General features: G+C 44.7%; 1 protein-coding gene across 5 annotated transcripts in view; it reads right to left on the bottom strand.

The window, feature by feature from the left end:
* Window positions 1-25,715, bottom strand: part of dpp6a (dipeptidyl-peptidase 6a) — a 168,678-nt gene that overhangs the window by 81,687 nt on the left and 61,276 nt on the right. The window contains exon 1 of one of the 5 annotated variants that reach the window (XM_034572945.1): window positions 16,990-17,058. The exons of the other annotated variants lie outside the window; for them this stretch is intronic. Within the exon in view, the coding sequence (XP_034428836.1) occupies window positions 16,990-17,055 (66 nt within the window). The 5' untranslated portion in view covers window positions 17,056-17,058. Of the gene's footprint in view, window positions 1-16,989; window positions 17,059-25,715 lie in introns of those variants that run through there. 5 annotated transcript variants of the gene reach the window in all.

Here is a 25,715-nt window from a genome sequence, read left to right as displayed (position 1 = left end):
CTTCCAAATACCCCATACCCCAGCAAACACATTTAAGGGCAGCGCTGAAAGGCAGGCAGACAGTAACGCATTTCAGCAACAGGCGAAGAGGACACATCCCCGTACTGATGCAGACGCCATCAGAAGCCTCACAGTGCTGAAATAGATTTTCAGCAGCACTTAACGGACAACTCTGAATCCAGCGCCACGTCCCGGACTCCTTTCACCGAGACGATGGAACCCGGAGAGAAAAACACCCCCGCTCAATGAACCTTTCTCCCTCTGCGCAGGAGCTGGTGAGTACCGAGGCCGAGTGGAAATGATTTTGAAACAGGCTTCAAACGTCATTAGGGTCATGTGATTATCATAAAGTGATATGGGCAGAAAGGATATTCCTACTCAAACTACTTTCTATAAATATGACACGTCATTATTCTACTGCAGAGTTGAAAAGTTTTTGTGTTTTTAACTTTACTTTCTAGACTTTGCATTTGCTGAACTTTACATCAGGTCACCAGGGTTTTATTTTATGTAACAAGCTTTATTTTACAGACAATATACAGCAGAGTAAAGTGTTAAAGGAAATTTACCCCTTATTCATCAACCTAAGAAAACACAAGGTCACATTCTGAATATAAATATAAGATCTTTTTAAATTATCGTCACACAATAAGATCCAGTGATTGTAAATAAATGATAATTGAATGATATAGTTATTTTTTAAAGATTTGGATCTTGAGCAGCAGCGGCAGGTTACACACAGAGAAACTAATGCTGAGGGAAATATTTGTATTTAACAGAAATATTAGTTTGACCTCTCCTTCAAAGTTGTCTCTTAAAATATTATCTTCGCTTGACTTAAATAAATCTCCTTCGTTCCGAGCCACGTTTTCATACGCGCAGCCTATGAGCATGTTTATGTAGCAGAGACCAACACGTCTGTAATTAAATGTCAAGAGGGAACGTCTCGTTCCCGATGACGCAGTAATTGAGCAGCTACAAGAAAGCAAAGCTAAGAACAAAGAAAAGAAAGAACAGCACCAGTCTCTTGACTGAACAAGCTGTTCTGAATCTGATATTAATGGAATCATAATGTGACTGGCAAAATAAAAGAAAACTTTCTCTCGCTTCTGTTCCATCCAGGTTAATAAATAAATAAATACCTTTGATGGCAGAATAGTGACTTTTCTTTTTTCTTTTCATTTCAAATATTAAAGTTTTGACACTTTTGTGGAAACTTCTGCAAAACCAACCTCAAGGACCTGAGATGCACTTTATCAAGAAACACACTAATTCAAGGGGTCACACGATGATTAAGTGGAAAAAGGAGCAGAAAGAAAACCCACATCACTGCTGCAGCAAATCATACTTTATTCTTTATTTATTCCCCGCCACACTTTCCTCTAATTGCTTTCCCTCTTTTTGAAAAACTGGATAATTGCTTCTCTACAAAATTTTCAAATAAAAGCAAAACTAAAAATGTATCCAGCCATAGACGAGGGGCTGCGAGTAAACAGCTTCCTTTTAGGGCATCGCATCATCATCAGAAAATCCTTGAGTCGCCCCCTTAATCCACATGAGCACCAATCCCCCCCGAAGCCCCATCCCTCCATCAGGCCAGTAGTTTATTGTTATAAACCAATAACCTCCTTGGCAGACAAACTTGAATTCTGATGCCACAAAATATAGTTTAGATAAAGCACAAACAGAGACAATACACAAGCCGCCTCTTAATTATATGCAAGTGGTCCAGCGTTGTGGCACCGTGCTCCATTAAAAGCTTATTCAATAAACAGTGAGAGACCAAACTGTGCGGTTCAGCAGTTTTACTCCTCTGCCCGACTGAGCAATAGAGCTGTGACTCCAACCCTATATAAGTGAGCATCTTCTTTATTTCACAGAGGCACCGAGATGCTATTTTCCCCAACATGACTCACAGGGCTTAATGGAGTAGGTGACCCGTGTTGAACTGCAATCACGCCCGTGCCCCCTCATGGCCTGACGGTGCATAATACATAAGACAATCACATGTAAAAGCAGGGAAATGAGACTTGTCCTCTACGAGACGCCATCTGTATTATCCACAGCTGCTCTGGAGGTGCTGCTCTCTCAGTCTCTAGACCGTAATAAATCACAAGTCGGGAGAACATTTGTCACAGTGGGGCCACATGTTCTTTGATGGCGCCGGGCCTCTCTCTCTCTCTCCCTCTGCTTCCCTTGCTCGCTCGCTCGGCCTCAATCTCCCGCCCGCCTCTCGTTCCTTCAACCTCCATGGTCGTCTCATTCCTCACAGAAAAAGGCTTTGTTGTGACTTTGTCGCCGATAGAGCCCCTGCGCTGCGTTAGCCGTGCCCTTGGGTTTCTAATGGTGCCGAGCAGTGCATGGTGGCGCTGAGATATAAGAGTGGAGCTCGGCGGGGCCTCTCTCCACAGCCTGTAGCTATGATGCAAGGTGTCTGAGACGTAGGACACCGGTGCCACAGGGGAAATTCCAATACAGAGACTTTACGGACATGCACCGCGATAAAATGGCCTTTGACGTGTGCATAATGTGTGATCCAGGGCTGCAGAGAGATAAATAAAAAAGTGTAATACAAAGGGTCCTGGAGATGAGGGGGGCTTGGTGATGCCCGACGAGGGGAAATGCTGTAATAGGATCTTCTTTCACAGGCGCTGGAACCCATATCCTTCTTGACACATCCCTCCGAGAAGCACGACTAACAAAAGCCGCCCTCGCCGTGATTTACCGCATGTGTCTTGTTGTTTAACTTCAAAATAATGCGGCGCAGCAACGAGGCGCCGAGGAGGAAGAGAGGGAGGTTTGAAGGTAAAGGTGGAAAACTGGTTCCTGCCCGAGCCCCGAAGCACACACAGGTTTATATACTTAGATTTAAAAGTCAATGACTGCGCTCTGAGCTTTGATGATGGGACAAGTCAGCAAAGATCACAAGCTGATTCAAGAGGTAATTACAGAAGTCCTCCAGTTACGTGGCTTATACACGTCCAGCGTTCTTCTCTACGAGGTGAGGATGATTTGAAATATTAAAAGGCGAGATTGCGCGCGGGGGGGATTCCTCCTCGAAGCAGGCAATAATACAACTCATTAAAACTTCTCGTCTCCTAAGACAGAAGATAAGCAACTGAGCGAGGAGGGCGGCTCCTGACAAAGACAAACCAAATAACCTCGACGGCGGAGATTCGTTATCGAAAATCACCCCTTTTATCGAGCTTTTCTGATTCAATGTCAAAGGCCCCAGCGTAACAGTACCGACGTGGATTTTAATAACAAGGACTTTGCCTGAATGGAGTTGATTATAAAGTGCAGGCTGTAAAGAAATTGTGTGCACGGGCTCATTCAGGACGACAGTTTCTGTGCAGCTCTGACAACTGAAGAGTCCTCTGCTGTAAATCAGTGTGGCCATGAACTGAAGAAATGACCAGAGCACAAAGAGAGAATGATTAGTGAAGATCATCAGAATAAATACAGAATCTTATCGAGACCCTGAAGCAAGATGATGTTTTATGTCACATGGTTTAATCCAAGCACATCATTTGAAAGTAGTTTGACGCTTCACACACAAATATCTGAGTTTCAGAGGAGGTGATATTTTCAAACTGATGCCACAAAACATCCAACATCTATATAAATATCACACATTTTCTCAAAGATCACACTGATTAATTAGTTATTTGATGATGAAACGTGATCGTCAGCTAAGACGGACTCAAAATAAGTCGAGCACAGGTTTCAGCAGGACTTTGATCCCTGGGCTCAAATCCCTTATTACCTCTAAACAGACTCTGGCTTCAAATGACCAGTGCAAGATGGCGGCATTCGTATTTGAGATAGTTTGGCTTCATATTTGTAGAGTTGGAAGACGTGGAGACGCGTCTTCCAACTTGAATGTCCCTTATCGTCCGGAGCCTTTTCACAGCGTGTGCACTAAAAACGACGCCCTGAGGAAATTGATGTGGCATTTATGTGACAGTAAGTTATGAGACATTTTTCATCCTGGACCTAAATGAATGACAGGAAATTGCCTGGATGAAGGCATGAAAACGAGCTCTGATCTCCTCCGTATATTTGTCATAAAACTCATAACAGAACGTAACATTTAATGGAGGCTTTACAGCCAAGCTCATGACTGAGCACCCATTCACTGGGTGGTAGAGGCTGCTGGATGAGATCTGGGTGAAGGCACGTTTTTCTCTGATGCTTAATTGCTCTGTAGCAAAGTAATTGAACGTAATGACCTGCTTTGTTTGCAGCAGGAGAAAACACAGTTGAGGCGGTGGAGGAGAGAGTAACTGTGACTGCCAGCCGCCTCCGTCTCTCCGGCAGCTCTCATCCTCCTATTAAGCAACAGGCCGGCCGCTTGATTGCCTGGGGTGGATGACTTGACCTTCCACTGTTCCCCCAGCAAGGGACACAAGCTGCAGAAGGGTTTGCGATTGGCCGGCGGGCGGGCCGGGGGGTCCTAGAAAACTAATTTACTTGAAACGGATTCGTGAGCAAATGCATTCTGCAACAAATATCGGGCCCGGCAGGCAGGGCGCCGCGGAGCGAAGGATGAGTCTGTTAAGGACTGGAGCAAAGTCTGACATCGGGAGGGAGAGGAAGGAATCTGATAACAAGAGAGGGGGGGGGGGGGAGAAAGACGACTGTGGCCTAGAATCAGGCTTCAATTATCCCATGTCTATAATTATAACATCCTTTTTATTGTAGTTACTGCTGTAATGTTTGCTTCTGTCCACCATCTTAATGTCCTTTAGTGGAGGAGATGCAGGAGCAACTTCCTGCGTCCGTGTGAAATATGTTTAATATTTAACCAGAGCTGATGTGAAGCTGCAGCCGTCGCAATTAGTCAAATCAAATGAGTTCTTCTTCTGACTATAACTCATTTTAGCACATCATTTATTACCAGACGTGACAGGGCGGCCGGCTCTGTGTTCACCTTGTGAGTGTGTGTGTGTGTGTGTGTGTGTGTGTGTGTGTGTGTGTGTGTGTGTAGTCACGAAACTGAAGGCCAGGTTCAAAGATCGGCGTACTAGTAATAGCTGCTGCGTGCTCAGTGGTCGGAAAGACATCAACGTGGCGTGATGACATCACAAGGTGGTTTCTATATATTGCACCCGTCCAAACTCCTCATTTAAAAGATTATATGTTGCGTAAAACTATTAACAGCAAGTATGTAATAACTTAGCTTATCAAAGAAACACTGAATGATCAAAGTAAAACCAAATGAAAATGCTCCATTAGATTTGAACAACTTTAAACCCCTGAGACTTCACATTAGCCGAAGCTAAACTGTAGCAGCGAGGATAGAATAGTCTCAGAGTATTTCAGTGCACGTTTCAACAAGTGTAAACCTGGAGTTCCCATTTGTTGTCTTACAGATAAAATCTGTAATGGATAACGTGGACACTTTTCTGCTGATCCTTTCTTATGTAAATAAAAATGAAATAAAAGGCAAATATTTCCCTCTGAGCGTTTTGACTCCGAAGACCGAGAATTACTCGAAGCGTTTTTTTCCTGCCACTTCTCCCCGCGTGCGTCTGGGATGTTGACAGAGTGACACAGAGCGGTTCACACATCACAGTCTGGCAGGTATGAGCTTTCAGGGATGGGGGGGGGGGGGGGGGGGGGTGATGACGGCCATAAATCAGAAAATAGTATTTGAAACTGAAATGACACCTTCAGCTGGATTTGGACGTCTCTCCTCAGCGACAGTCTGGAAAAAACAAGGCGCAGCATGTGTCAGTGAGCAAGGTGTGCGTCTGGGTGGGGGGGGGGGGGGGGGGGGTTGGGAGGAAGGGGAGCGCAGCCTGTCAAATCAAAAGGGAAATCAAAACAGCTCATGGTCGGCTGATCAAAGTGTTGACGAGGACCTGTGAGACCCAGCTGCTTCCTGCTGAGCAGAAATACAAGCTGCAGACGTGGGGCATCGGGGGGGGGGGGGGGGGGACAGGAGAGCTCCAGACACAATGAATGCTTCCCATCCACACAACACAATAATGACTGGGTTTCCAACCTCTCTTTTTGAGGAGGCGGGGGGGGTGCGTGTGAAAAAGATTAAGCTATTCTGGTGTTTCATTTATCACATGAAGGGTTCGGATTTGACGCCCCTGTGATTCCGTCTCTGTGTTTCCATCAAATCATGCACCATCGTGCCATTGCTCCTTCTCTCCTCGGCAAACACTGATTGAAATATAAACTTCTGCGAGGATCCGCTTTTATAGCATCAATCCCTGCCATGGAATTAATGTTGAAATAAATCCTGATTTAATGCCTCACCTGATTCCGCCTCTTGCAGCAGGAGGGATATGAGGAGGGTGACTGCAGCTAGAAGGAGATATATGCATGGATGGTTCACTAAAGGCTCCAAACAGGAACAAGACCCCGGGTCAAAGCCTCCGTACATAGGGACACTAATATATCAACACAAAAAAACAAGATTGCCACGAAACTAAGTAACACAAGACAAGAAACATTTAAAAATATACTCAAAATAACTACAGAAAGACACAAAAAGACACGAAGAGTATGCACAATGACCACAAACAATAGCAAAACCTTCATAACGAGGCCACAAAGAGAATAAAAAACTACTACAAAACACTCAAAATGAATAGAAGACGACCGGAAACAACCACAAATACACACAAATAGAAAGGAAAATGACAAACAAATGATGCAAAACGATAATAAGGGTTTGTAAGAGGGGTTGAGGGCCTTACACACGTCTGTGCCCAGAAACTCCATCCACGGCATCCACTTACATCAGAGACGAAAATACTTTTGGACATGTACCAGCTACAGACACACAACTGTCCCCACGACCGGCTGCACAGACTCCTTCCTCTTTTAGCCCCTGACAACGACAACTTATCATTGATGTAATTATGTAAATACCATCAGGCAGCTGTGATACTTTAATCACAAGGAAAAAAAAAAATCTCTTTTGAATCAAAGCCAGTTGTAGATTTGAGAAGGAATAATCTGCCAAATTGTGCAGCGGGTTGATTCACCGACACAGAGGAAGTCCATCTCCCTCTCCCCTGGGGGGAGGGAGGGTGAGCGAGCAATAATTAGTGGCCGCTGGTGCCAAAGTGAGAGAGAGAACGAGAGAGAGAACGAGAGAGAGAACGAGAGAGAGAGAACGAGAGAGAGAACGAGAGCATAATGGCGTTGTTGGGAGGCCGATCGTACGTGTCACACCCTCGACGCTCCGGTTGCAGCTGTGCTTGGAGGATCAGAGTGGAAATACATTCCCGGAGTAAACAGAGGCAGTGGATTAGCTCTCAGATGAAAAGTGATGCTCCCTTCTCGTTACCGCCGCCTCAACGACGTGACACCGTGCGATCGCAGGCCCTCAAGCAAAAGATAGAAATCCTCCATCGCCATCCGTTCAGACAGGATGGTCGGTCCAATTCGTCTCATCTTTTCCATCTCGAACAACGAACGGCCACATCCTGTTATCACCAGGGGGAGCGTTCGGGATTGGCAGCACCACCACCCCCCACGCCCCAAACATTCTCTCGGCCCATCTGAGGTCACCGTCTTATCACCTCGCCGCAGTTTCATCAACAGGCCTTTACAGCTGTCGGCTAATTCTGCCGTTATCTGCTGCAGCACAGTCAGCAGCCGGGACCTCGCGCCTTAACCTACACGCTCGCACGCGCGCTCTCACACCGGCGGTCGTACGGCTACAGCAAGTTTGGCAACACGTGAGGCCGATAAGAGGCTTGTATTCAATATAAATGGACAGTGGACGGATGGAGGTCAGAAGCACGGAAAAGGAGTCGAGAAAACTCATATTTTTAACTGCTCGAATGTTTGTGTGCTTTTTAAAAAAATGTCTTTTCTATTAAAAAACAGTCTATCCAAGGTTTTTTACCTGTGTTGAAAAGGTCGTACGGCTGCAGCAGAGTTTAACTCAACATAACAACTTCACTGACCAGCGGCTTGGGGCCAAAGTGGTTTTTACCTCCAGCGAGGAGGTTATGATTTCATCTGTTTGTTTGTTTGTCAGCAGGATTACGCAAAAACTACCGGACGGATTATCACCGAACTTGGAGGGAACATGGGTCACGTAAGAACCCTTTAAGTTCTGGTGCTGATTTGTTTTTCAACTTTCTTTGGCATCGTGAATAGGATGTTTTTCTCAGAGAATAATTCATGGATCTTGAAGAGAAAATGCAGGCATGTTTAGGAGGCTGATATCTATGAGTGCGATTTGATGTAGATTGAAATAAAAATCTGGATCTAGTGAATTTAAATCTGTTTCATAATCGGCCATCCGAGTGCTATTCTAGTTTAAGATTTGAAATTAAAGTTTTAAAGGGACCTCCTTAGAACACCTGAGGAACATAAAAATACTGAGACGCCTGCTTTTTTTTGTTTGTATATTCTGAAATACATTTTCCTCTGCAACATATGCTACTTGGGTTCACGCTAGCAGCGACTCCTGCTCATTAGCTCTAACGACCCATCTGACGAAGCCGATCCTGAAGAAATGACAGTTGTTTGGAGCATATGGAGAAGTGAGGGATGGTTTTGGCACATCTGAAACATTTCTTTAGATTTTTTAATGATTTTTTTAAATGTGTTGAACGATTGCAACTGTGCAGAATCACATTCTGCTGCCGTAGGAAGCTACAAAATTTACTGAGCCATCTTTTCGGCCTGGAAGGGACGAGAGATAAACTATTTTTGGAAGATTATTTTATTAAGTGAAGTTAATTCAGATATTTATATAAAAACACTTATTGAGCACTTATGTTGCTTTAAGGCTCGTCTGTGGCAGCGTCTGCTACTTGGTTCTGGCTCAATCTTTATAATAACCAATTAAAGTTTGTGCTAATGTGCGATGCTAGCTGTCTATGCAATGCTTCGAGGAAGTATGTGGGAAATAAACTTCTCAACCACATGAAAACGTAGGTTCACCAACTGCATTGATCTCCTCTCTTCTTCTCTAAAATATCCCAGATATGAATAAAGCCATCTTGCACTTCTGATGTCTTCTAAGCCGGATGTTTTCCCTGATTTCAGACACGTGCAGTGTAAAAAATCAAACAGATCGTGACTGAACCAGATTAACATTCCAACATTTTTGTCCAAACCATGTCCCATCCACTAACATGGAGGAGGCAGGGGTTTATGACCTTTAATGCAGCAAACCACAAGATGTTTTGGACTCTTTTCTTGGGAGCTGCCATGTCGTCATTATTTACAGTGCTGGGCAGAACCTGTATTTCAATTGACCTATTACACACACACACACACACACACACACACACACACACACACACACACACACACACACACACACACACACACACACACACACACACACACACACACACACACACACACACACACACACACAACGCAACCGAGGAGAAATAACAGACCCGCAATGCCAACAACATCAGCCCATTGAAAGTGAACGAGCTGTGTTTACTTGACGCCTCCAATCAGAGCCTGATGCAACCCACGAGATCGAACCCACGAGATTCCAAACAAACCCCCACAGAGCTTCAATCTGCACCAACCACCCACTTCACCCCAGAGGACGCTGACATTTGACGAGGGCTTTGACGTGAACACGGGCGGCCTGCGGAGTCAAGACTGCAGCAATCTACATCAAATACGTCTGTGGCTCTGTGCAGATCCAAACAGGCTGCCGGTGTTGTTTACCAAGCTCAGCCTCTCAGAGTATCGTTCCCATCGAGCCGCAGCGTAGACATTTGTGATCTCGACATGTTGTGCGAGAGTCGTTCCCTCTCTCCACGATATCTCCTCTAACTTTTCCACAGCTTGTCTAATTTTCATAGAGCGGCGGCGGCGGCGCCGGAGCAGACAAATGTGCCGTTACGCTGCAGAAGGAACCTCGTCATCCAAAACCATTATAACATAAATATTTGATCAGGACATAAAAGGTCTCTCTTGTAAGTTAGCCTGGCCATGCATACAAACAGGGGGATTAGGTCTTGGTGTGGCAGTAACCGCAGCGGGTTAAAACAATTTTAGATTACAATAAAACCAATGTGTTCTTTGGTGCTCATTAAACATTGACAACGCTGTGGTCTTATAATCTATTCTGCACTGATTACTGCGATGTAGATCCCCGAAATCTGTGCTCGTCTAATGAGAGCGTAACAGCGGAGTTGGGAGGCGTTCATCACTTCCTGGCGTCCACGTCCCGCGCTGCTGCGTGGGTGTGTTGTGCATCGTAATAAATTTTTTAAAAAACACTCACAAGAACATCTAGCATCTGAGAAGTAAATTTGATTTCTTGAAATGAGCCGTGCAAGAATCAACACGCAGTGATCAAAGGTGGTTATTGGTCGACAGAGGGAGAATGAAACTCGCACATCATTATCACGCCGCGTTCACAAAGGATCTCATTAGCGCTTTAACAAAAAGGAGAGGGGGGGGGGGGGGAACATACACGTCTCAAAAAAGCTCAAAGGAAATGTCCCTTTTTCACATCCTGAGTCTTATTTGTGCAGCTCTCTGATTACGATCCCATTCAACATCCCGTCTCAGACTGTGGGAGACCACAGCTCCCACATAACCCACTAACCATCTCATATACACTGAGAATGAACTAGAGTCCTCGAGCAAACCGTCTCCCAGGTTCAATGTTGAGCTATAATTATATTAATGACAACTACAATTGTCATATTCATGAGTCAGGGCGAGGACTAAGAGGTAAAAACTTTTATGGGGGAACCTTGAGCAAGAGAATAAAAATGGACGAAGCCTTGAGACGGACAGTTGAAGACCTACGTCCAAGGCTGGTGTTTAAAAAATGTATGGTTATCAGGCTGCTGGTGTTTATTGTTTGGACGCAGTCAACAGAAATTTATCTTTAAGAGCCTGGTTTGATATCCAGCTCCTGAAATGTCAGGATTAGCTGTTAATCTCCGTTTCATCTGACTGGAAATTCAATATTTTATTTAAAATACCACCTTGAACTTCTTAGAACTTATGATGGAACTGTTTTTGACATTTAACAGAGCCCAGATTTTCAAATTGAGAGGCAGAACAGATTCATAACTCTTCAAACACACAGGCATGATTCATTATTTCTGGATTCAGCGCAACTTCTACAATATTCTGAAGATTGAAACGAACGTCGATTATGATTAAACACCAGTGAATAACGGTCTCTCCTTTGTTTCCCATTTCCACCCAATAGCTCTCTTTTCTTTCTTTGAACAACTGGATAATTATTGTTATTTTACCTTCACCACACTTTTATTCTACTGTAACCATGACGACAAATGTCCTCTAACCTTAAAAGAGGCACTCACTTGTTTTAACCTCAAGCCGAAACTAACCAAGTTGATTTTAAACCAAATCAAACCTTTATTAAAGCATAAATACACCAGGGGATGGTTAGTTGTTTAGTTTTCAGTAATACAATGAAAACATATCGACTAAAAAAAATGACTGCAGACTTTGAAATCTACAACAACAAAGTGGTTAAACATCAAAATATTCAAGTAGATTTAGCGAAAGTGAAAATAATTCTGCCCTTCAGCCATGAAGAGAAGATATTGAGCTGTTTCTTCAGATCTTAGCAACAAAATACTGCAGATATACAAAGACTTGTGGTTTTATATCACACGGGGATGATGACTTATACTGCCGAAGAAAGAGAAGAACCTCATTGTGGCCGACAGCATCAAAGAGAAGCCCAGAGCCAGAAATATTTCACGAATGTAAAATCCGACACTAACATTGTTCTGAAGAGTCTGTTCCCCAGCTTTTTACATGCACACGTGACTCCGCTCTGAGGATGAAGAAGCCCTCTAATGCCCTCTAATAAATGTCTCTGCAGTGACCAGAGTCTCCAGCTCATGAATAATAAAGGAGGATGCACTGATCCTATTCTTCACTCAGACATCCACCTCATCCACCTCTTCTCCCATCCGACACTGCAATATCACTCCCAGCAGCACAGCAGCACGAAGCTGCGTCACTGCCCGACCGAGTCACACTCCTGTTAGTCTTCATCACGAGGTCACTAACCGGTCGAAAGGGAACGTACATTTATTTAGTTTTAATAAGTGAATCTACTTCAACGGCAGGTTTAGGGAAGTTGAGGATGTAAGAACTTTGAAAATAGAACAAATTTACAATGGAAATCACCAAAGTTATTTTAAGAACCATGATATCTTGGTCACTCTGGTTCCTCTTTGCTGTTTAAGACTCTCATACGTCTCTCACTCTTGAATCATGGTCTTACCAGCTGAACACAGATCAGTATAAGATCACATTACAATCAGTTAAAAGACTCCTTGAACATATAGCATCAAAATGGTACAAGTTGTATTTATATCCAAAGTCACATTCTCCCATTCATACATCTTGTCTATACACAGCACGTTTTCTCTCACACACCATTCACATTGCCCAATGACACTTCAGCATTCACACTCGAGGAACCCGGGGATCGAACCAGCAACCTTCAGGTTATTGGATGACACACTTTTCTTCTTTATAATGTTTATTAGATGACGTTAACCTGCAGAGGAAAATTAGCCTGCGTGGCTTTAATCTGCTACATTCCCACGATGGAACCTGGCGATAAACACAAATGATCGATAATAAAAGTCAGCACTTTTCAAATTAAAAGCCTTTCCGTCAGTTTAGGGAACGTACAATGCTTCTCACGCTGGTGCACATCTGTAAGAAGTGTTTGTTTTACCTGACATTAGCTCACCAGCGAAATATAAAGAGACTGGAATTAATTGGAGAACGAGAAAAAAGGTTATTTGGGGGAAAAATACACCGAGAGCAGCAGGTGGGCGAATCTGAAATGACTCATGTTGTTGTGCTGAGGGAAATATGCATAAGCTAAATTTAACATATGACTCATTGGAGTTTATGGTCTTTGTCAAGGACTTTTTAAAAGGCACTGGCTCGTATTTGTTGGACTTTTTGCTCCATTATGCTTCACCACAACAGTTCCAGCGAAGAGCTAAGCAGTGCACAGTGACCTTTGGTAATCTCACAGCAGCAGTAAGTGGAATTTAGTGACTTCCATTCAAGGAAAGCAGTGAAATCACACGGGTGTATAAGTACATTTTTAAAAACTAGACGTGGATTCGAAATGCTTACAGGGAAAGAGCGAGAGGCAGATTCCAGCGACGCAGCCAAAGGTGAAATCTTAAAAGGTTTGTCTCCTCGTTATAGCTCCGTCAATACCCGCAGACTCTGTCATATGGGTTCGTGTTTCCTTATCGGGCAATATCCTCAGAGTGAGGTTGAATATACAGCGTGTATAAATACTGCATGAGGCTATAAAGCACCATGTCGATGTCGGTCATAAATTCTAAGACACATCCCAGCGGAGTTATGGCCGTTCGGCTCAAAACAGGGGAAAAGACAACATCTCACAGCAGAATCATGATGGATGTTTCTAGAACAACGTAAATTATACAAATAGGTACATTCATGTTGGTCGGGTTATTCCATTTACACAGGAAAGTACAAGTGTAAATGCATCTAAAAGGCCAGAGGGAGGGATCAACCAAACCACAAGAGAAAATCTAAAACAAGTCCCAAGTACGAGAAGATGTTGAACCCATGATCCATTAATTGATGTGTGTTGTAATTGTACATCTGCTCATCTCCTCCTGATTGGTGCAGTGATATTAGTTTTACAGCCACACTCTCGTTTTTCCAGCTCAGATGAAAAAGGAGGAAACTGAAGACCGCTGTGGCATTTGCTGCAGATTTCCTCCAATAAGACACATAATACGTTCCTGCCAGCGCCGCGGCGCCGACAAAAAGATGGAGAGAGTTATGGGGAAAGAGAGCAAAAGGGGAGGAAGAGAGCGAAGGAGGGGGTGTGGGGGTGGGGGGGGTTGATAAATGAGGGGGAAGAAAACTGTATTGTTCGTGTTTCATGAGCTGATGAAAAAAGACAAGACAAGGTACAAGGTAGACTGCCGGGCATTCTGCAGCCGTCAAATTACAGAGAGCAACCGTGCATAAAACGCACACATCAGGGGAGAGAACCGGTGAAAAACAAGTTGGAATTGCAAATCAGTAGATCTCAGATCATCGGCAGAATACGTTGTTTATCTGACAGAATATTAGTCTCCGGTACTCTAATGGAAAAAAGCCCCCAAACTGCAAGTATCTGAAAAAATACTTTATTCCTGTTTTATCCGAAGGGAAAGAGTTGGTGCAGCAGACTCAGAGTCATCTTCCCTTAGAAACCGCCCAAATATTCTCACCCCCAAGGACACATCTTTGGGCAGCACTGTTTCTGTGAGGGGCAATTTGGGGTTCTGGTTATTGCCCAAGAACATGCAGATGGGAAAGACTGGGATCGAACCACCGATCTTCTGGTTTGAGGATGACAGCTCTTACCCCCCTTTGTCTTCTTCATGGCACCACTTTTTCATCTTGAGATATCTGTAATATTTTTGTTTTTCCTCCTGCTGTGTTCTCACATCGGCTCTTTGGACATTCTCAGGAGTTTTTACTTGGAGGCTGGAGAAACTCCGCAGAAAGTCCAGAGGCTCTCACTCTGACAGTTGCGTACAAGGATGTCCAGAGGTTCTCCAGAGGTTCTCCAGAGGTTCTCCAGAGTCCAGTCTATGTCTGAAAGCAGCTTAAGAAAACCCAGTTATTTATCTAATTGGACAAAATGAAACAAGAAGCGAGGACTTTTAAAATGGTTGTGCTACTGTGAGTGTGTGTTTTTCAGAAGTCCTCCGACGAGGATCCAGCTCTTGATTGACACAGATTGCTGCTGTGAGCCGGACTGAACTAGAAGCCTTTCAGTTACAGGACAAATGGATCTAATCTCAGCACCATCCTGACACTGAACCAGCACAGTTTCTCATGAGGGGAGCTGACATCTTCAAGGTTACAGAAATATTGATGGACACACTGGACAGAAAGAACATTTCTGCTTTACTTTCTGAAGGGAGCTGCTGCAGGCTCGCACACATAAACCAGATGGCTCCGGACTGGGTTGACGTTATGATGGGGAAGCGCCAACTTCGGTGAATGGAACTTGGATGACCCCGGAACAGCAAGTGATTTTGAATACAGCAAATTGTCTTAGACGGGGAACGAGGGAAGAAGTGGAGAACGACGATTGCTTCAAGGGATTACGAGAAGAAAACTCCACCGACCCCCAAATGACTTCGCTGACTTTAAGAAATGCAAAAGAAAACAAGATCCCTGTCTGATGTCACATCAGAAACCTCCGAATTACAAACACGTTGGGAGTTTAAACTCGATCTGACAACAGGGGAAAGGACTTTGCTAATCACCGACGATTACAGCCTCTGCTTCTAAAGATGTTCACAGCGGGAGGTTAATGTGTGATGATAAGAAAAGGAAACGTTGCGGTGGATTGACTGAGATGGGCGGAGACGCTGCAGCGTGTGAACATCAGAGCTCATTTAAATCCTTAACCAGACTTTGTTATCTTTATATGGATTCTCATATCCTTCAGCAATTTTCCAGTCAAGACCTTGGACAGGGTGTAATCGTCCAATTTATTTAAGGGGAAAAATACAAAATAGTGTGTGGCATGAAGAACGTACTGAATTATTATGGATGGAAAATGTATCTTGAAATAATGCATGAGGGTAAAGTTATTTTAAAAAACTGTCAAGAGACGATGATAGACACAATTATTTTGCTCTAATAGTAAACTTAAAAAGGGACAAGATGGTGAATATATATTTATTTAAAATAATAATATATATATTTATATATTTTATATATATAAAAGCAGAATACGGCCATCAATTCTGAGAGGCAGAGGAGTTAAGAGTTTATTTGGATTTTCATCACTGCATCAGAACATATTCCACAGTTCTATGAGGGTCAACGAGTCCCTTTCATAAAATAAAAATCTCCCTCTTCAGATTTGGAAATCGACAGGAACGTTAACAGCGCACGTCTGAAATGTGCTAAAAGGTCTGAGCTGGGAGGCAGAGCCCGTGTGTCTGTGCAGACCTGCCCAGATTGACACTCAACAGAGTGGAGTCAAGTGGGGTGGAGCGCTACGTGCTGGAGATCAAATAGTGGAGAGTAAAGGTCGACAGTATGAGCTGTGGAGAGTTTAGCTTGTGCACACATGATGAGGGATAGAGATTAAAGTGAGGAGAAAACTCCCGGGTGATGGGGAGATTGATGAAAAGAAAACAAGGGAGACGACGGAGGATCAAGACGCTGCTCCTGATTTAACTCCAGATTTTCATTCTGACGAGCAGCCCAATCCTCGCACATCTGTATTCACAGCTGGACTCTGAGCAGAGAGAGTTTGTCTTTACCCGCTCAGAGCCACCGTCCTGGGGGAGCCCGGTATTGACTGGCTCAAGCAGCCGCTCCGAGCACCCTCGGTAGCATTTAGGTCCGAGCTGCAGACGGTCTCGTTAGGCTCTCCCCTCTCCTGGGGTAACCTTTAAAGAAACGGACGAACTTTGAGACGAGCTGCTCCGCGAGGCGAGCTTGATCTGAGGGATACGTTTCCTGATTCTTTTCCCTGAGAGCAGCTTTTCAAAGGGACTGGAAGTTGGTCTTTTACAGGCTCATTACACTGATTTGCCGGCAGCGATAGGGACACGTCTTCATCAGAGAGATGGGACGGGACAGTAAAGCTTTGAGGGAGCTGTACTCCTGCTGATCGCAGTAACCTGGTGTAACAGCTGAAGTTAGAGAGATGAAGATGTGAACGGAGAGCGAGCGCGTCTTTTAATTTTTATCCAAAGCTCTTCTATGTTTGATGTTTTTAATGGTCTGCTACAAGTTCAGAAAAAGCCCCCAGCGGAGTTGTGACTCTGCAATCAATCACAAAGCTCTTTCACAGTGATGCACTTTATATTCTGTGACATGCTCATCACATTTCATACAAAATGCATTCCCCCCCGCACACATGCAGCTGCACACACACACACACACACACACACACACACACACACACACAGAAAACGGCTCATTTCCATCACTGAATATCAGGCTCACCCTCCAGTATCTCTTGGCCGTCTCCACCCTGGAGGGTTTCCGGCGAAGGCCCATCGATGTCCCCATCGAATGATCGAACATCATCCTGAAGCCGTCCGTGGCAGCTAGTTAGCCTCTCGCTGTCTGCTACGCCTGCCAATTGCCGTCCCGGGGACGTTGCAGCTGCACCGCCGGCGAGCCACTCTCTGCTTTGACAGCCCGCTAGCCTTTCCCATTTATGAAGACTCTGCCACACCCAGAGCCATTACACTGTGTACTTCCCAGCAACCGCGAGCAAACACAAACAACCGCCAGTCCCTCTGTCTCCAATCCCTGCTGCACGGCCCGCACATTAACGGGCCCTAATGGAGGCCGGAGACAGTCACGGCCAAGATTAGCTTTCACTTTTCTGCCTAGACGCAACCCACGCCAGGAGAGTCCTCATAAAAACCGATGCATGGTGCTCACCTCTAATCGGCGCAACGCCACAATTAGACGGCTTAAACTAATGAACGAGAGAAGTTTGGAGATCCAGATGCAGAGGGAGTGCACAGGGGTGATGCCGGGTGAACAGGGGTAATTCAACACCTCCATACGAGAGGCCACGGAGGGGAACAATCAGTGCTAAACTGTTTATTCAGCCATTAGAGTTACAGCGTGGCAGGTAAGTGGCTGATTTGAGATCATGAGCTTGCAGTCGGGAGTGTAGGCGAGTGTCGAGTGCCAGCGCCGATGACGTGCGGCTGCGAGGAGCGAGAAGCAGCTTCATGTTTTTCATCTTTTCTGTGAATGTCTAGTTGCACCATCCACAGCTGCAGCTCTGCTTCACTGCAGCCACACAAAGCATCCAAGTTTACACGATGGTGACAAACTAGGCCGATTTTAGGCTTGTACCAAACTAGCATTTTGCCTCAGATCAGTTTTAATCCTCGTCCATACTAACACGCTTAAAAAACTCATATCACGTGACCACTCACGCTCACTGAGCATGTGCGTAGCGGTGTAAACAAGTAATAGCTCAGATAAAAGCTCATCTCCTACACAAGTAAACCGCACAACAGTTGTTAGAAAACAAGATCAGCAACAATAATTGATTATCTGGATTCTCGAGGCCACTGCCGGTTTCTTCCAGACACGATATTCACTTCTAGACTAAAATGCAGCTCCAACTAAAACTGGACCAGCAGCGTTTCCAAACCTCTTTGAAAATCCATAGTGTGGATGTTGCCTGAAAGACGTTTAAAGAGAAATGAGCAAAACATTTTAAAATAGCGCACGCATCTTATATTTAAATTTCAAAACATTATTACCAATATCACCTCAAACTGATAAAATCCACATGGAAGCAACACTTTCAGTATTAAATCCTGTTTTTCTTCCGTCCGGATGCAGCAGACGTGATTAATCTCAGCAGGAACTTAATAATAACAATTTCGGGCCTCGTCGGGAAGTAATCTCTCACAATGGCAGCACCAATAAAATCTGAATAATCTTCTTTTGCCGTCCACTGCGATCATCCTATAATTGCCTGAGAGACGAGGCCATTTGCGTTATGAGCGGAGGAGACGCTCGGTTGATCCTTGCATGTGGTGCACACCTGTAAAGTGAGTAAATAACTTTACCAGCAAGTGAGTGTGTGAACAACTGAATGTGAATCATTGTTCATAATGAAACCCCCACACATTCATTAATTTAAGAGCAGTCTGATTTGCATTGGATGCCCAGATGTTCAAAACCTTGTCGGTCCAATAGTGGAGAGCCTCGACATGATTAATGTATCTCGGCCTCGTTGATGTATTAACACTGTGCCGGGTCTTTCTTTTAATTTTTGGAATATTTCAGCAGCGACTCCTCCGTGCCCCAGAGGCGACTCCTGCAAACTACAATACACACTTCATGCATAAATGTGTTTTCTGTTGTTAAGAGGTTCGGTATAATTAGTGCAAACTGATAATTGTATCATGTCTGTAAAAGCAAAGACAGTGGAGGAGGGTAAACATTTGGCTTCTTTGCAGACGCCTGCAACAATTTGTTTAAAATGTGGTCTTTTGCTGATAAACAGTTCAATTTGGGCAGAATGAAAGAAAAAAGGCAGAACAGAACATTAGGAATGTTTACGACCAAATGTCAAACCACTGCAACACGCGGCTGTAATTGACAATAGGCCGCGTGTTAAATTGACTCAGTCAGGATTACAACCTGGAATCTAAAGCTTCACAAACATCTGCTTACGGTCGGAGCTGAACTGCTGCAGCAGCTCGGATTAGTCTGGTCTGTGTGCGGCGGCTGAATCCCACCGTGGCACCGGAGGTGAGCTTGTTTTTTTAACAGGAAGAAATGTGAAAACAAACTCTTCACCTGGGTAATGAGGAAATGAAACAGTAAAGTGAGGCTGGGCAACTTCTGCAAAACAGCAGCAACTGAAGCCAAACGACTTTCCAGGAGATTCACAACGAATTCATCTCCATCCCCCTGAGTTCATCTGAAGTTTCTTATCATTAGACACCATGTGTTTTGGTATCAGGTGACATTGGTGCAGCTACAAATTCCTGTTCTTTCCATGCTTTGTTTCTGAAAGACTACTCTTATTTCCCCCACAAAACCAAAACTAAAGTGCACCTCCAGCACATTGTTGCACCAAATTGAAGCCCTGTCCATCGTCTCCACTTTGACATACAGGACAGTACAGTATTTATCTATATGGTGCATAATTCAGGCTCCTGTTGCAGCCCCGTCCAGGGCCATCACCGGCCGGAGCGAGGCTGACAAACAGTGACAGATAAACCAGGCAGGCTGCATTCTGCCACTGCTTTATGGCTGACAGGCCCTGAAATGAATTACTAATGGATCAAACAGAGCAATAAAGAAACTACCGCAGCGAGGGGGGGCTTCTACCTGGGTGTGTGACAAGGAGAGGGAGCTTAGTGAGAGAGAGAGAGAGGACGAGAGAAGGAATAGGAAACCATTAGAAAGTGACACTTTTGAAAGAGTCAGGCACTTTGGCGGAACGGTCCAGTGAGCGTTCAGCTCCGTGGCCCCTGGGAGGAGTTGGGTGTATTTTTTCCTCCGTCCCGGAAGAGGAGACGGACGGAACGCACGTTGATGCCTCTGAGATATCAGCGCCGCAGCAGGAACAGACGCCGCAGCGCTGGCACAGTGTCATTAATGTCTTGTCTGCACTTTATTTCCTGTCAGATCAGAGTTGATGAGGGAGCAGCGTCCTCAAGGCCAAACACGGATTCAAATCGTGTATGAAAAGACAAAGTGCTGCTGGAAGTGTGCGAGTGTGTGTGTGTTTGTGAGTTGCTTTGTAGATTGTGCTGACACAAGCCAAGCGGCCGTCACATGGGAGCGTCAGTGGTGTAATGATCTAACTCCTGCGGCCCCGGACGGCACAGAGCTCATTTACAAACCCTCGTCCCCCGGTGCCCCTGGTGCCGCACGGAGAGAATGATGCCGTGTCACTTTCATAACTGTCTCGTTTGTGGGCTTTCGGGTTCCTCCGTGGCAAAAAGCAGCCGCTCGTACTTTGAACACTTGATTCATTTGAGCACGACAAGCACGACGTCCCGTCTTTCTCTAAAGCGGCTTTCACACAAGCATTGGAGTCTGGATACTTTCTGGATATGTTCTGAAAGGGGCTGGATGTGAGACATTTTCTGGGACAGACCCGGACAAAATGTCCAAACAATAGCGAAATCAGCCTATGTGACAATAAAGCAGGAAAATTCAAAGCAAGCATGTGAGCGTTTTAGTTTCTAACACGCAATAGTTTTAGTTTCTATTAACACACAACAGAGATAATATCCACACATCTTCTGAAAACAGCTTAATGTTGCTTATTTGCCAAGAAGCCAAACATATAATCTGTTACGATTTGTACAATGTTCTGCAGACACGTTAAGCAGTGTTTTATTAATAGGTCCTGCATGAGTGCCAAGGGCAAAATACACAGCAAGAATCTGTATCTTAGCAATTTCTGCCCCGTTATTATGTCTAAAATGATGTATATTTTCAATTATTATTTCAGAAACAAACCTGTCACCAGCACAAATAATCTCATTTCTTTCCGTCTGAAGCTCTGGAAAGCTGCGTCAGCTCGGTGAGGAGATGCTTATGTAGATGTACATTGTCCTCCGGAGCCAAATAAAGCCGTCTCTCTGCTGCTTTTCATCGTGTATATATCCTAAAACATCTTCTCCTTTTCATTCCTCTCACAAAACAACATCCACGAGTCATTTTCAGAAAATAAACCACATCCACAATACTGTCTACCGTCCCCTCGAATTATTTTCTACTTCTATTCTTCTAATAAAGCAAACGGCTCCATAGCCGCGGAAAAGCAATATTCTGAGGCCGAAAAACAAAGACGAACATTAGTTCCATCGCCTTCGGTTCATATCTGAGAGTAATTCTTCACCCACGTACAGGGAGGTGCATTTATCCTGAGCCCAGTCGCGGCCTCACATTGTCCCGTAATGGCCGTATGGATCCCGAGCAAATAAAAAATAAAAAAGGGTGGAAGTCATTTGTTTTACGTACAACACGTGTCCTCGCTCTCTTTAAGCCGCGTGTTTTGGGGGAACAGATGTTTTATATACGTAACGCTGTTATATTAAAAGCTGCTTCAAAGCCGGTGAACATCCAGAGCGATGAAACGTGAAGGAAAGAAAGAAAATCCATTTTTATTAAGAGGCCGTATAAGATCTTGATGTATGACTGAGGAAAATGTGAAAATAATACAACATCATTGTTTTGCCACAGAGTTGAACGTGTGTGTGTGTCTCTGTGAGCAGAGACGGCAGCGTGTGATAAACGGCTTCATCACAAGTGAGACGTGCTCCGCCAGAAGAACTCAGAGGTAAAGTTCACTCAACACAAACGTTGTAATAGAAGGTCAATGTGATTCCCTTCTAAATGTATTGTTTCCTCACTTATCAGATACTGTTAGAGCTCTTCATAAGAAACTGTCTCTTCAGTTGATTCATTCTTATCACTCATAGCATCAGCAGGCAGTTGTTTTCTGTATCATGGCTCTAAAATCCTACCGTGCATCCCAGATGATCCCAGTTAGAGAACAGCTGATGAACAAAGTGGTGCATTTAGTCGCTAAAGCATCAGATATTCCCGTCAGCAGTTGGTAGAGACCCAAAACAGAGCTAAAAGAAGAGTGAATAATGGAAACACGTCCATCAGCTGACGAGAAATACATTTCACACAACTCAGTTCTGCAAAGAAAAGAGTTATTCCAGGTTTATATGAAACAAAGTCAAATTAAATCAAATTTAGTTGTTTGACGTCTCCCACCCAAACTCTTCACCTTGCTACAAAGACAATGCACAACTTCCTATCTACTGCCAGTAAACACTGAGGCCAGCTCTCACTCTGCCTCACTCTGAAGTAAATGTGCTCCCTGGCTCTGGGGCAACAGTTAAATAAGAGCTCCAGGTGCCAGAGAAGCTGGAAACTGAAATGTAGCAGCCAAACCGCACCCCTCCGTCAAACATCGACATTCAAGTCAGCGCAGCTCATTTCAGCTGAAATACAGATGTGCAGCCCGGGTCCGCGCAGCCATGACCGGAGCCATGTGTCGGGGACTGGAGACAAGGTTCCTGATGTAAAGTCACGCTTCAGCGGACCGACACCGTTCAACAGGACACAAGGTCAAGAAGGCGAGCGACCAGGAGAAAAAGGAAAAGGGAAATAGATCAGAGGAGAAAGGAAGAGGAGGCGGTGAAGAGATTGGGGGCTCGGCTCTTTTCAGCCGCTCTCAACAGGTCAGTGGGAAGGAAGGCGAGACAATCCCAGTGGGTAATGAACTCTGGAAGCAAAGTCAACTCAGGGAAGATAAATACAGACACAGGATCCAGGGACAAAATGAAGTGTGTTAACCAGCGCTACATGTCAGAGAAAGGCTATTATATGAGAAACGTTATTTATAGCCCAGAGTCATTTTAACAAGGACAGAAACGGAGATGCTGCGATAAAATCTGACTGAATTATTGCTTTATTATCTCGAACCTGAAGTGGAAATTTACCTCCAGGGCTCCGCTTTTGTTTCAGGTGCTTACTGTCAGACACATTCGCATCCCTGCTCAGTCATCAGGGCCGGCACTGAATTAGAACCAGCAGATGAGTCTAATTCTGATGTTTGTGAGAAGGAGAAGTGAAAGGAGGAGGAGAATTCTTAAAATTAGCACAAGCAGGATGAGGGAGGAGAAGGAGGAGGAGGAAAACAAAACGCTGTTAATCCATGAAGGAGGAGAAATAGAGAGAGAATAAGAAACCGTTAATTTAGAGCTAGAAAAGCAAGATTTCTTATGGAAATCTGGATCATATAGGGAATCAAGTGAAGCAGAGAATAAACAGATAATAAAAAAGGGAAATTCCCACTAGAAATTAAACCAAACAACCGCATTCACTATCTCATTCACACCTACGGTTAATTTACAGTCTCCAATTAACCTCCATGTCTCTGGACTGTGAGAGGACCCAGGAGCGCCCGAGGAAAAACCCACGCAAACACGGGGGGGAGAACATGCAAACAATAATTCCGCAGAAGGAACAAACTGTTGACAGTATTTCCCCGACTCTCAGATCCACCATCTCTCTGCGCCTTCAGCAGCAACACTGAAAATCCTCTCCTGTACGCTCGTGCATTAATAATTCACAATCACACTCCTCTCTCTCTCTCGCGCGCGCGGATGAAAACAAAACTGTCATGTTCAACTCCGAGGAACCCGACAATCAGAGACACGCCACTTCCTATTCCTACCACACCTCTGAACTGCGGCCCTTTCTCCATCTCTACATCAGAGAGCAATATGTCGGGGGGGGGGGGGAAACCCTCCGCATTTAAAAAGGCGGAGGGTGGTCGTTAAAAGCCAGGAACACCGGGCAGAATGAATCCACCTGAAAAGGCAAAGTTTGGAAGAGACAACAGAAAGTGCTTGTGGGTCGCTGTGTGCTGATGTGTCTTCTTGTGTGTTTGTCATTTCCAGCAACTGAAAACTCTGCCTACTGAGTCTTGTGGAATAAATATGAGTTTGATTTATGTGCTGAATTAAACACACAGACTTATTAGCAACATCATTACGGGATAGAGAAGGATTTAATCATTTAAGCTGTTACGATCCGACCTAAAGCCAAGATATAAACGTCCCTGTGCATCGTTCGCTTCCAGCGTTCACAGCTGACGGGCTCTGAATGTGCTGCACGTGAAACTCACACCTAACAGTGATGGGTCGTTTGCAGGAGTGGATTCTCGCCGTCGTCCGTCTTCCTGTGTGCGGTTTTGCATTTTCTCCGTGTGTCAGCGTGGGTTTTCTCCAGATACCTCCTCCCACAGTCCGAAACACATGCAGGTTAATTGGAGACTCTAAATCGCCCGTGGGTGTGAATGAGAGCATGTTTGGTTGTTTGTCTCTATACGTCGGCTCTGCGCTATTCGCTGTCTGCAGGGATCGGCTCCAGCAGCTCCAGCCAGGACCCTCGGGATTTGGGGTTTAGATAATGGAAAGAATTCCACTCCATCAAACGTACATGCACATACAATTTAGAGGAACGTGTCAAAACCGGATTAAATCGAAGCCTGCAGAGTCAATGAAGCCGAGTCAAAGTGTCACTTTGAGAGGATGCCTGCTGAATAGAGTTGTTTCTTCTCACACAAGTGCTAATTTGATCCTGATGCATGTGGACTTGATGTGCTCTCACACTCTTTGTTTGCGCTTTAGCCCATTGACGCTGCTGCTGCTGCTTCCAGTATCTCATCTCCCATCATGCTCCATTTCTCTGTGTGTTTCCTGTAAAGTCAGGGAGACGCTGAGATGCTTTCAACCCGTCCACAACAAACACACGCTGTTTTCTGCTGATGCTAATTGCTAACAAACATAAACACACATTGAATATACGAATGCATTAAATCATGAGAAAACAAAGTGCCTATAGATGAATGCTACAGTTCACTCGGTTTTTCCTTTAATTCAAAGCCTTAGTTCTATTTCTATACTGAGCCAATGATCACAAAGGCAGCGAGTCAGGTGACTTCACTGATACCCGTCAGGCCTCTGCTGTGATCCCTCGACAGCGGCGACTGGGTCACGTCCTCCCTCTATTGTCCCTGAGACACACTTCTCATCTTTTATGATATAATACACTATTCAATTATCCACCTCTGGTTTTGATCAAGCGTCTCTCTGCGCCGGCCCCCTCTTTGCCTTTAAGGCAAATGCTTTATCTTGTCCGTCCCCGTCCCTTCCTCCCTCCGTCCCTCTGCCTCTGTACTTTCCTTTCATCATCCCTCATCCTCCCTGTATCATTGATTTAACCTCACTCTGTGTGCCTGGCCCTCAGTCCCAACAGACGCTCTGCTCGCACGGCGAGACGATTCAGCCATTTGCCGCAGAAATGATCCACCTCGCTGTGAGACAGGAACAGGACAGCCTCTAGTGGTGCAGCGGGGGCACTTCAACCGATGCCTTCACCTCTCAAGCCTGAAGGAGAAGATGAAGCTGTCTGAAATGCAAAGATTCATAATCAACTGAGCCGTTAACACTAATCTCAACAGGTACATATAAGATTTAAAGTCTGTAAATATGTCCCAAAAAACTATAAGAACTGTGTCTTTTGACTTAATGAGCCTGAGAGATCTTCTCTCTTCCAATTACATGAAACAGGATTCTCAGTATGAATTAAAAACATCATTACACGCAAGAACCACATCTGAAGACCAAATCAAAACCTGCACA

Source organism: Hippoglossus hippoglossus, chromosome 20, assembly GCF_009819705.1.
Source record: "Hippoglossus hippoglossus isolate fHipHip1 chromosome 20, fHipHip1.pri, whole genome shotgun sequence".
NCBI classification, from domain to species: Eukaryota; Metazoa; Chordata; class Actinopteri; order Pleuronectiformes; family Pleuronectidae; genus Hippoglossus; species Hippoglossus hippoglossus.
The sequence above is the reverse complement of the archived record's forward strand: the minus strand, read 5'-3'. Positions and strand labels throughout refer to the sequence as shown.